The 12484-nt window shown below is 47.8% G+C and overlaps 1 protein-coding gene across 1 annotated transcript in view; it reads left to right on the forward strand.

Moving 5' to 3' along the window:
* Positions 1 to 12484, forward strand: part of RFX2 (regulatory factor X2) — a 74078-nt gene that overhangs the window by 35466 nt on the left and 26128 nt on the right. Inside the window, exons 2-5 of the mRNA XM_021544296.3 lie at positions 4422 to 4534; positions 7338 to 7427; positions 8348 to 8427; positions 10086 to 10353. Coding sequence (XP_021399971.2) covers positions 4430 to 4534; positions 7338 to 7427; positions 8348 to 8427; positions 10086 to 10353 — 543 coding nt within the window. The 5' untranslated portion in view covers positions 4422 to 4429. The remainder of the gene's footprint in view (positions 1 to 4421; positions 4535 to 7337; positions 7428 to 8347; positions 8428 to 10085; positions 10354 to 12484) is intronic.

The following is a 12484-nucleotide window of genomic DNA, read 5'->3' on the forward strand; positions in this document are numbered from 1 at the left end:
TTGGTTATTAATGAACTGCTCAATTAGCAGAGTGCCCAGTGCCAGGGCTGCCAGGAGAGGCCACGAGGCACCTTCAGTGGCTTGTGCCAGCCCCTCGTGGCAGAGCTGCAGGTGGGCTAAACTCTGTGTCTTAGCCAGGTCTAAGAGAGGCAGGAGGGCTTTTGAGCCAGGGAGTTTCTGCTGAGAAGATGATGCAGAACTCTGGGAAATTCCTCCCCTGTGAGAGGTGGAAAGTGTTCAGGGAGGAGAGCAGGGACTCCTTTCATGGGCCTTTGCTTCAGGGTTGTTGTCAGATCAAACCTTTTTCTGACTCAGAGATGGGGCAACTGAGAGGAGTTTTAAAAACTTTTATTCCATTTTCAGTCTCATTTGCAGGATGAGACAACACAGATGTTATAATTCACACCATCATAATCAGAAGTAAACTATTTCCTAATTACAAAATACTATAAGCGTTTCTTGGCCTATGAGCTGTAGCCACACCAAGCTGTAAATGCCTTAAAAACAATCATCTAAAATTACCCCTCGTGGGTCCTACTTGAATGCCTCTTTTATAGTTCTGTTTCTCCACAGTATCTAGTCTTATTTATAAGGCCATCCTTTGAAACTTGTTTCTAGGATGTGGCAGAGCTGCCACAGAGCTGCTCCAGGGGAGCTCCTGTCCCTGGAACTGCTGAGAATTTGAGACAGGAACTGCCCCTGGATCCCTGGAAGCATCCAAGGCCAGGCTGGACAGGGCTTGGAGCCCCCTGGGATGGTGGGAGGGGTCTCTGCCCATGGCAGGGGTGAATGGGATGAGGTTTAAGGTCCCTTCCAACCCAAACCAATCTATGGTGGAAATACAAGACTTAAATCAACTTAAATCACTCTCTACAGCTCCCTGAAAGGTGGAAGGGTTTCAGGTACACCTGAAAGGTGGCTGTGCTCAGGTGGGGTTGGGCTCTTTCTCCAGGAACTGACAGAACTAGAGGACAGAGCTTCAAGCTGCCCCAGGGGAAATATAGGTTGGATATTAGGAAGAAGTTTTTTCCAGAAAGGGTGATAAAGTTCTGGAATGGCTGCCCAGGGAGGTGGTGGAGTCACCATCCCTGGGTGTGTTTAACAAAGCCTGGATGTGGCACTGGGTGCCAGGGTTCAGTTGAGATGTTGGAGCTGGGCTGGACTCGATGACCTTGGAGGTCTCTTCCAGCCCCGTGATTCTGTGAATTCTGTGAATACCCCATGAGTACCAACCTTGCCAGTCCCACCTCTGACTTATGTGACCTGTTCTTAAAAAATAAAAATGTGGAGAAGGGCAAAGAGCAAGGCTTTGGGTGCCACATTTCCTCTCCTCCTTGGATGCGAATGCTTTCTCCACCCTCTGGAGCCTTGGCTCAGGTGCCAGCTGGCTTGGCAGCCGTGCTGCCAGGGCATCAGCAGAGCTCTGCAGCACCTCGTGCTGGTTTCTGGGAGCACAGGAATTCTGTGTGTGCTGTCAGCTTTCCATCAGCACAGATTACCCAGAGCAGATGGCACACACGGATCTGAATCCCATTCTCAGGAAGCGCAGGATGGTTTTAATGAGAAGTGAATTATTCTTTCTCCAGGATGTTGCACTGATAAATAAAGTAATAACAAGTCCTGTTCTTGTGGCTTAACAGCCCAGGACTTCTCTGTCTGTCTACCTTGTCTGGAAGTGCCACCTGTCGGGATCTGAGGTATTGATGATTCTGAGATTGTAGAAAGTCTCTGTCTTTCTGCCCCGCTGCCAAAGCAGAAGCCATAATTGGTCTGTGCTGTTTCAAGGTTGTTTATTCTGTTTATCTCTCACATGTTCTGCTGCCCTGCCCAGCTCTGTCCTGCAGGGCAGCGTGTGGGGCTCTGCCCTCAGTGGGATGTGACAAACATTAAATACCAGAAACTCCCTGGGCTGGATTTACAAGAACGTGCCAATATCTGTCACCTACGTTGGACAGTGTGTCCCCAGCCTGAACCAACAGAAAAATGCCAACACCACAGTGAGACATGGAGGGCATGGAGAAGGAGAAAAAGGACAAGGCACACCCAATTTCCTCCATCTTGTCCCCTTTGGACCCCTAATCTAGAATCCTAAAATTTTACTTTTGCACCCGTGCCACACTTAATTATTACTGATATCAAACACTCAGAGCTGGTAATTCATCCTGTAAGATTGAAAACTCTTTTCCATGGCCAGAGATCACAGCCAGTGTCTGTGGGGGCTCTGTCCAGGGGGTTCCTGACCCCTGCCAGGGTCCCAGGGCAGCCAGAGGGAAGCCCTGGATTCCCACACCACCTGCAGATTTCCTGGGAGCCTTTGTGTCTGGCATGGCTGTCATCACTGCCTCGTGGGACAAACCTGAAAATCACACTGGGCATTTATTTTGGCAGCAGACAATTCCCCTTCCACCCTGCCCACATCTCTCTGCTCCCTTCTGGCCACTGAGGGAAAGCAGAAGACAAAATGGATCAGCAGAGATGAGTTGTTGGTGATTTGAATCATAGAATCGTGGAATATTCTGGGTTGGCAGGGACCTACAGGGATCATCAAAGTCTAAATCCATCTCTTCTAAGTGTTCTTTTCTGATTATAGCTGCACTTCAAAGGAGACCTTTGGTAGACCTAAAATGCCAAGAGCTGACCCTGCCAGAACCATTAACAGATGATTAAAACAGCTTTATCAACTCACCCACCTCTCTTCTGTAACCTCACCATACTACTCAGAAAACCCTGGGGAGCTGCAAACCAAAGCCCAGGGCACAAGAGACAGAAAATAAACACTTTTGGAAAAGTTAGGGGATTGGATGTGGTAAAAGTGCCTCCCTGTCCTGCCCAGCATCTCCACCTGAGCATTCCAAACCCAGCAGTGCTGCCTGAGTGTTTAATTGCAAATAATTTGTGGCTGGAGCAGGCGGGGAGCTGGAATTTACTGGGAGAAATCTTACTTTCCTGATCCCACGGCACTGTTGCCACTGGAATCTTCTCACAGGGAGGTTTTGGCTAAAGCCCAGGCAGAGGCAGTGATGGGGAGAGGCAGGTGCTGCCTTTTTATAGCAGAGCTGCAGGGATGGGGGTGCTGAGGGCAGCTGGAGGGGCCTGGGGGGACACAGGAATAAATATTGATTTAATTTCCATTGTTTCTGGCTCGTTAGGTTCATCTGGTAGCTGTGACTGTGTGGGTTCTGTATCTACTTTTTCACCCAGATGTGAGAAAAATTATTTGCAAGCTCTGGGGCTTTAGGAATGTTGGGAGAGTAATTGGGGAGTATGGAGTATTGTGAAAAAAAAAAAAAATTAAAAACCTGGGTTTTGGAGAATTTTAATATTTGGGGAGGTTTGTTGATGGCTGAAGGAATAAACAGGTAAATTCTGTAACTTCACACCCCCTTGCATTTCTTTTGAATACAAATGAACAGGTGCAGTGTCTTTCAATTTCTCTTTTTTCCCTTTTTTCTCTTAACTTGCACAAAGGTGAGGGAAAAGTTTAAATACTGGCAGGAGAAGGGAAATAAAAGCCATCATAATGTTGTTTAGAGGTTCAGCAGTGAGTCCAAGAAAGCAGAAATGACACTGCCCAAAATCTGGATGTTTTTAACCTTTTGATTTTGAAGTGACAGCAGAAACCCTCCTAAAATAGTTTATTAAGCAGGAAATTTCACAAGAAAACAAGGAAAAAAGGCTCCCCCACCCCAAAAAAATCTCTCAAAATGCCATTTTGTGCTGTCTCAGCATCTCCGGGTGTCCCCAGGGCTGGGAGAGTGCCAGGAGGGAGAGCTGGGACTGGGATTTGAGGATGCTGAGGGCACCATCAGCTCTGCAGGGTTGTGTGGCACTGGGGGGTGATGCTGTGGCTGGCTGGGGACCTCGGTGGGGTTTTGGGGCAAGGCCAGGGATGGGAGGGTGGAGATGCTGCTTCGGGGCTTCTAAAATGATGATGACTGCTGTTCTTGTGTTCTTCATTCTTGTTTTTTTCTGGTTGTAAACCCAAGCTGGCCGCCCCACATTCCCAGTGGAATTTAGGTTTGATAAAAAACTTTTTTTGGCAGTAGTTAAACATGATAAGGCAGAAGGGGAGAAAGCATTATTTTAAAAATATGCCCCTACTCTTCCCAATCATGTGTGATGCTCACTGTGACACAATAATTTTCCAACACCACTTTTCAGTTAAATATAGAAGTGCATTTTCTGTTCCTTCCCTCTCCTCTCCGTGTAACAATTGTGCAACTTTCTTTTTCCTTCACATAATTCTGCATTAAAATTAGCTGCAGGCACTAAAAGGAGCCCTGTGTGTAGGACGGGAGCTGCCTCCCTTCCCAGCTCTTCCCTCTGGATATTCCACTGGGATTTTACCCTTGGTTTAGCGGGGTTGGGGGGTGTGTGGCTGTGCTGTGCTGTCCCCTCTGATGTCCCTGTGCTGTCCCCAGCAGTGAGCATGCAGAGTCCAGAGGGTGGATCAGACTCAGCAGCTTCTGTGGCTCTTCACACGTCGGCCCCAGCGCAGGCACCAGTGGTGCAGCCAGTGCCAGCCTCGCAGCAGGTAACGTATGCACAGCTGGGGATGCTGTTTCCATGGAAAAGAGCCCTTTTTTCCCTGGCAGATATATTTTAATCCCAGCTTTTGATAGTGGGGAGAGGGTTTTTAATCAGCTCGTGGAGGTAGTAGGGACAACCTGTTGATAAAGGTGTTGTGCCTGTGGGTTTGAGTGCTCCCAGTGCGTCTGCAAGGTTTAAAAGTGTTTGGGGTTTAATTTAGGTCCCCAAAGGAGTCACTTTGTGCCAGCTGAGTGTTTGTTTGGGGTGAATTTCCTGTTGTCATGGTTTGGGGTGTCAGTAAGGGGAGGATGGAACAGTGCTGCTAGGTACCTGAGAGGTGAGGGCAGAGCTGCAGCCACAGCTCAGGGAGGGGATTCTCCCCCTCTGCTCTGCCCTCCTGGCCTCCCCCTGCACTGCTGGGGCCATGTTTGAGTCCTCAGCACAAGAAGGGCAAGGACAGCTTTGGGCAGGTCCAGAGGAGCCACGGAGATGCTGCCAGGGCTGCTCAGGAGCCAGGCTGGGAGAGCTGGGGGTGCTCCCCTGGAGAGGAGAAGCTCCAGGAGAGCTCAGAGCCCCTGGCAGGGCCTGAAGGGGCTCCAGGAGAGATGGAGAGGGACTGGGGACAAGGCCTGGAGGGACAGGACACAGGGAATGGCTCCCAGTGCCAGAGGGCAGGGCTGGATGGGAGATTGGGCAGGAATTGTTCCCTGGCAGGGTGGGCAGGCCCTGGCACAGGGTGCCCACCCTGGATCCCTGGCAGTGCCCAAGGCTAGGCTGGACAGGGCTGGGAGCAGCCTGGGATGGTGGAAGGTGTCCTTGCCGTGGCAGGGTGGCACTGGATGAGCTTTAATGTCCCCCCCAACCCAAACCATTCCATGGTCTCTTCCTTGGGTAGGCAGATCCCAACATTTTAATTTGCAGAGGAGGGTTTATGATTAATGCCCATGAATTTGCTGCCGTTGGGAGGCCCAGCAGGAGACAAGTGATGGCTTCAAGTGATGAACAGGAACCACCCAATGCAAAATGGGAAGGGTTAAGTGAAACTGGTTCCTCTTTCTTCCTTTTTATGCCTTTTGGGGAACTTGCAAAAGAAATTTCTGTCTCAGGAAGCTGGAGGGATAAGAGTATGGGTGGGTGTAACTCAGCTTCATCCTTCTCCAACTCCTAAGTGAGCAGCAGCACTGCCACTTGATGCTGATGAAAAGGAACAAATAAAGATTGGGAATTAGAAGGAGTATTTGACTCTCCAGGAGCCACAGACATTCCCATGGGGTGATCCAGAGTGCTGCTGTCACCTCCCAGCCTTCCCATCCACGGAGATCCTTCCCTGCTGGCGTGGCAGGGATGGGGACAGCAGTGCCAGGTGTCCTGGGGATCACAGTGTGGATTTGGCTGTGAACAAAGGCTGGAAAACCTTTGGATTATGAAATCACCCATCCAACCTTTGCCTGTGCTGGAGCACCGAGTGGGACTCCACGGATTAAGGAAAATCCAGGGGATCGTGGAAGAGTGCTGAAGAGGAGGAGCATCCAGAGCCTTCCTTCTCAGCAGCAGGATGAAGAAAGCACTGGGATGAGCTGCTGCCAGCAGGAATGGTGTGAGGCTGAAGCCCTCAGGCTTGTTGAGCACTGGTGCCCCTTCTGGTTTGAGCAGGATGGCCTCACCTTCCAGGTTGGGGATGATTCCTTATCTTGGCTGGAAGATAAGAGCACCTGGACAGGCAGTGAGGAGCTGAGCTGGGCCTGGAGTGTGGCATTTGGCAAAAGCCATGCCAGAAAATGGGAAATCAGTAGGAGAAAGGAAAGAGTCTTTGATGTATGTGGCACTGCCAAGGTGTGATTTCAAAAAGGGCTTTTGCTGTCCCCATCCTGCACTGGTGACAGCCCCTTCTGGAGGGAAAACAGCCCAGGTGATGGCTGGAATAAGTGTGGGTGTCCTCAGTGCAGGGTCTCCTGGGGACTGCAGATGGAGCAGCTGCCTGGAGATCTGGGCAATTCTCATAAACCTATAATTCTGCTAGAACCGGATTTCTGGTTGTTATATAGGTTTGTTAGGAGGGCTAAAATCATAAATATCCCTGTATAAGGTAGGCAGTAATTATCAAGGTTGCTTCTGGGATTGTTTTCTGGCTCTTTGTTCTGTTGGCCAAATCTCCTGGGTACTTTTAAAAGATGTATGTCCTTGGAATAAGTTTAAGAGGCCATGGAGATGCTTGGCTCTGCTCCCACTGAATCCTTTCTCTCCATCCACCACACCCCCACGTTTGTTTTGCTGGATCTGAAGGTGCTGAGCACTCTTGAGATGTTCTGACAACCTCAGACTGAAAGTGGAGTGTAAGACAGGGATGATGGAAGTGACAGAGCAACCATCACAAAATGTCCCTGTGCCCGTGGTGGCCCTGCAGGGAGAAGCAGAACCACCTGAGCTTTGGTGCTGGCAGGAGCTGGGTGGGATTCCTTGTTGCAGGAGACAGAGTGTGGTTGGTTTAGCAGCTCTAAGAGAAGGAGCTTTTCAGCCAAATGTGGATGTGTGAGGAGTGATTCTTGCTCAGCTGTGCCTGAGCTTATCAATGAACTGCTGCTTCCTTTCATGGAGGTTTAAAGATGATTCCTGTCAGAAATTTGCCCAAATTCAGGGGGCTGAGTTCAGGTTGGTGCACCCCACGGGAGGGTGGGGACCACTGATTACAGGATGCCACTGCTGCTGCTGGTGTCAGGGGCAAGTTGGCCATGAAATTTTGGAAGAGAACACCTGGCTCACCTGTGTTATGCACTAAAATTGTCTCCTCCTGTATCTTCTTCTTGCAGAGGGTTTTGGTCCAAGCCACAGGCTCCGCTCCCAAAGGGGCTCAGATGCAGCAAATCTCTGTTCCCAGAGTCCAGCAGGTTCCACAGCAGGTAATGAGCACTGGGACAGACACCCCTGCACCAGCAGCTCCCCAGGCTCACTTCTGAAAAATCTTAATTAAAGTCTTGTGGGCAGTCACAGAGCTGGGATCACTTTCTCCAGTTCTCTCCTCCTTTCTTAGACTGATGACAAAAGAAACTCTCAAGATATTTGAAGTTTAGGAAGAACCTTTGTTGTAGCAGTTGTCTTTCATGTATTTGAACATTTGATGGGTGCTTTCAACTTAAATTTAAAAGCATTTATCAAATCAAAGTTAAATTAAAAGCAATCTCCTTTAGTAAGGATGTTTTTCAGAGGCAAAATGTTTGGGTTGTTTTTTTAAGTAAACAAATTCACTGCCTGCACGTGGCTCCATAAAAAGGTTTGGTGCCAGAGAGCCGTGCAAGTGTTTTTATTTATTTGAACTTTGCCTTTTCCAGGGCTTGTTTCCTAAGAAACCAGGGATATGTGCTGCTGCTCCATGTGGACAGCGAGTCTGACCCTCTTAATTTTTTTCCTTTAGTGATTTTTTTGTTCGGTGGCTCCATTTCAGGGGAAGAAAATTTGATAGAGGGCAACTCCTTCCCTCCCAGGGCAACAAAAAAGGGGGCTGGGGTGCAGTTGGACACTCAGGCTCCCCTCTGAAGGAAAGGCTGCATCATGAGCTCACCCCTATTAATCAGCCCCAAAACACATGTCCAGAGAAAACCCAGCTCCATTGTTCCACTTCTCATGGAGCAGCCACTTATTTATCTATTTTAACTTGACCTTTGAAAATAAAAACCTCCTTTGGCGTTCCTAAGCATGGAGGGGAAGGGGAGGGGGAGCAGGAGGGTGTTTTATTTTTTTTTAATTTTTTTTCAAAGGTTAGAGCTGTGCAGTTTAACCAGCAGCTCCTGAGCAATCCCTGACTTCTTGCTGCCTGTTGCAGGTGCAGTCTGTGCAGCACATTTATCCAGCCCAGGTGCAGTATGTGGAAGGAGGAGAAGCTGTTTACACCAATGGAACCATGTAAGAACCTCTCTGAGCTGTCCCCATCCCTCCTCCCAGCCCTTCCCTCCCCCGGGCTCCTTCCTCCCCAGCCCCACCGTGGAAGGAGGAGGAGGAGGAGGAGGAGGAGGAGGAGGAGGAGCTGGAGCTGTTTCAGGTGTTGTGGTGGGGGTGAGGGTGGTTTCCAGCCCTGGGGGTGTTGTCCTCATGGAGGGATTGTTCTCCAGGGAATCCTGCTCCCCTTTGTGTGGTGACATGAGCAGCTTTAGAAGTGGAACTTCTAGAGGGAAAAAGGGGTGTTGGAATATTTTATATAGTCAAGGAATGCCAGAATGGTTGGGGTTGGAAAAGACCTTAAAGCCCATCTCCTTCCAACTCCCCAACACCTTCCACCATCCCAGGCTGCTCCAAGCCTTGTCCAGCCTGGCCTTGGACACTTCCAGGCATGGAGCAGCCAAAATTGTGCCAGGGCCTCTCTACCCTTAGAATTTCTTCTTCCTCCTGCCTCCTGTGCCCCATTTTGTGCCTCCTTTTGGCCTTCCTCACCCCAGTTCCTCACAAGGAGCTGCCCTCACTGTGAGCTTGTGCTGCAGGGCTGATTGTTCCCATTCCAACAGAGCAAACCCCAAAGACTGTGAGAAACAACTGCTCACTTCTAGAATTTCAAAGGTTTATTAAATCTTTAAAAAATATTACAACAAATATTTTTTTTTAATCAGGAATTTAATATTTTTAAAATAATTTTTTAAAATAATTTTTTTAATAAGGAAAAGGTTTTCAGCACTGCGAGTCCCCATGACTACCAGCCATGTGGCTTATTTACAAAATACCTATCTCTTAATAATGAGAGCTAACTATTACAATTACTTACCTATAACAACCCCCCTTTTCCTTTTCTATACCTCATTTGGCTCGAACAGTTAACTCTTATTTTGATTTGGATGGTTTACCCTTCTCAAAAAAATAAATGAAAATAATTTTACCAGCACCTGTGGATGTGGGCGAGGACAGTGGGAACAGGAGAAATTTTATTTGGAAATGGACAAAATGGGATTACAGAGGCCAATTTGATCTTGCTCTTTAGTCTCTGTTGGATTAAGAGGAATTATGGGGGTGTGGTAAGGCTTTCTAGTTCCCACTTTCCTATGCCCATGGGGCTGCCACTTGAAGCAGGGCTATAATCTTACAGTGGAAACAGGAAAAATCCTATTTAGAAATGGACAAAATGGGATTACAGAGGCCAATTTGGTCTTGCTCTTTAGTCTGTGTAGGATTAAGGGACAACTGAGGAATGATGGGGGTGTGGTATGGCTTTCCTGTCCCACCTTACCATATTTATGGGGCTGCCACTTGAAGCAGGGCCATAATCTTACAGTGGAAACAGGAAAAATCCTATTGAGAAATGGAAAAAATGGGATTACAGAGGCAAATTTGGTCCTGCTCTTTAGTCACCTGAGGAATGATGGGGGTGTGGTATGGCTTTCCTCTTCCCACCTTACCATACCTACGGGGCTGCGAACGAGAATCATCTTCTCAGTGGGGAACACCTGTAACACCAGGGTTTTCTGACCTAAGGGCTGACCTATAACACCAGGGGTTTTCTGACACTTCCCCAGCTTCCTGAAGCTGTCCAACACAGGATTCCCTGTTCCAGCTCCTCTCTTTTGTCCCCTGCACAGACGAGCTGCCTACTCCTACAGCAGCGAGGCGCAGATTTACGCCCCCGCCGGCGCCGCGCCCTATTTCGAAGCGCAGGGAGGAGGTGGAGCTCAGGTGACTACAGCGACATCCTCTCCTACAGCCATTCCCTCTCACAACATGGTGGGCATCACCATGGACATTGGGGGAAGTCAGATCCTCTCCGGCTCGGGAGCCTATCTCATTCATGGGGGGCTGGAGAACTCTAGACATTCTCTGTCCCACACCTCACGCTCCTCTCCAGCAACGGTATGTAGCCCTGCAGGCACCACGGCTCGGGGGCCAGGAATGATTCCAAAGGGAACTGAAAAGCCTTCAGAAACTTAAACTGACCTGTCATTATCACTGTTTATGTCTGTAACCTGCCTTGGTGCGAGGGAGAGAATAGACACTGGTGTACCACAATTATTTTTCAGTTTGGATTGTCCCTTTCGCTCAGCAAATCACTGAAATTATGCAGCATTAGAGAAGAGAAAACACTAATAATTCAAATATTAATAAAGCATTTGATAAACCATAAACCAGCATATTAATAAACCATTTGATTTGTTTTTTTTCCTTACAAAAAAAAAAATATTTTTGGCTTTTAAAGATTTGTCTGTGTTTACATTTTCTAATGTAAATTTGTATCTATTTATATTTTCTGATAAGTCAAACATCTAACACATGCTTACCCAAAATATTGAAATATATCTTCAATTATGAAGAGACCTGAGAAATTCTTCCTTAACCCATTGGCTAATTAGCACATAAGTAAGTTATGTCAAGCTGATGATGCTGAGTGCACAGTGATCAAAAAGTCTTTGTGTATATATCTTCTACACCATTGTGTATTCTGTCCTTGCCATATGTTTAGAAAATGTCTTTTAGGGGTAATACTGATCAAACAGAAATGGTTTAAAGTTCTGATTTCTTTAAATCGTGTCCCTCCAGCTGCCAGCTGTGTGGGACTGAGGGCTTACAGCTCTTCACCCAAAACAGCCTTTTTGCAGAAAGAAGCACCAGGGCTTTGATTTGGGAATCTCCCAGCCCTTAGCAGCTGCCAGGAGTGCTTGGAGCTCATTTCCTGGGACACTGCTCACCTCCCTCTGCAGACTTCTGTGTGTTTATGCATTCATATATAAATATAAATACTAGTGTAGGTGCAATTCAGGGGATGTAGCCAGAATTTAAAATGTGAGCAGCATCACTAGGGAGAAAAACAGGAGCTGTTGCCACTGAGAACTCATGGAAATCTAGCCTGTTAAGTTGTACTTTATTTTCCCACTGAGTTTTAGAATATAGACTTTATGTTTTTTGAATCTTTGTGCCTTGAAAGGTTGATTTGCTCGTGTAGTAACTGTACTCTGCCTTGGGTAGGCACAGGGGAAAAGTCCTTGGTTTGGGTGGAAGAGAAAATGGCAGATGCTGAGGTTCTTTTCTTGGGTGAGAATTGTGTGTGTGTGTGTGTGTGTGTGTGTGTGTGTGTGTGTGTGTGTGTGTGTATTTTAACTGTTCATAGTTAAAAATTAGCACTGGACCATTTGGTTTTTGCTCAAAGTTAATATTTGGAAGCATCACCTGTGTGGGACTGCATCTTACAAAACTGCACAACTTTACTCTTGGAATTTTGGGGGACTTTTTTGTTGTTGTTGTTTGGGGGTTTTGTAATTTCCATGGTGATGAGCACAATATAAAAGCCCAAGTGGAAAATATGTCAGTAGAAATATCCCATGAATGGATTTAGTTGGTAGTTATTATATGAGATAAGGCTGTTCATCAGAAAAAAAAAAAATTAGAAAGCGACCTTTGTGGAAATACATCTGAGATAAATTCACTCTGTTGCATGTAGGAATGAGCTTTCTGAAGGTATTTTAACACAAAATATCTGAGGAAGGGCTGGAAAAGGTGGGAAAAAGCCTGGCAGGCAGCCCAGGGCTGTGTCTGTGTGTGGCTGTCAGTCCTTCCAGCACAGAGTGAGGTGGAGCAGAGCCTTGACTGCTTGGAATTAATCCTGGAGTCATTTGGTTTGGGACCTTAAATCCCACCCAGTGCCACCCCTGCCATGGCAGGGACACCTCCCACTGTCCCAGGCTGCTCCCAGCCCTGTCCAGCCTGGCCTTGGGCACTGCCAGGGATCCAGGGGCAGCCACAGCTGCTCTGGGCACCCACCAGAAAGGATGGGTGCCTTAAGGACAGCAGGGACTGAATCAAATCCATGGGCTGGAACATTATTTTCTGTTTTAATGTCCAGCCTAAACAAAGGCTGGTGTTAAGGAGGCCAGAGGGGCTCTGGCAAAATGTGGTGGGGCAGGATTGGGAGCTCTGTGGGAGGAAAGGAAAGCAGAGCTCAGAGTGGTCAGTGGTGGGGAAACAGAGGGATTGGAGGTCTGGAAGGCAA

Source organism: Lonchura striata, chromosome 28 (genome assembly GCF_046129695.1).
Source record: "Lonchura striata isolate bLonStr1 chromosome 28, bLonStr1.mat, whole genome shotgun sequence".
In the NCBI taxonomy this organism is placed as follows: Eukaryota; Metazoa; Chordata; class Aves; order Passeriformes; family Estrildidae; genus Lonchura; species Lonchura striata.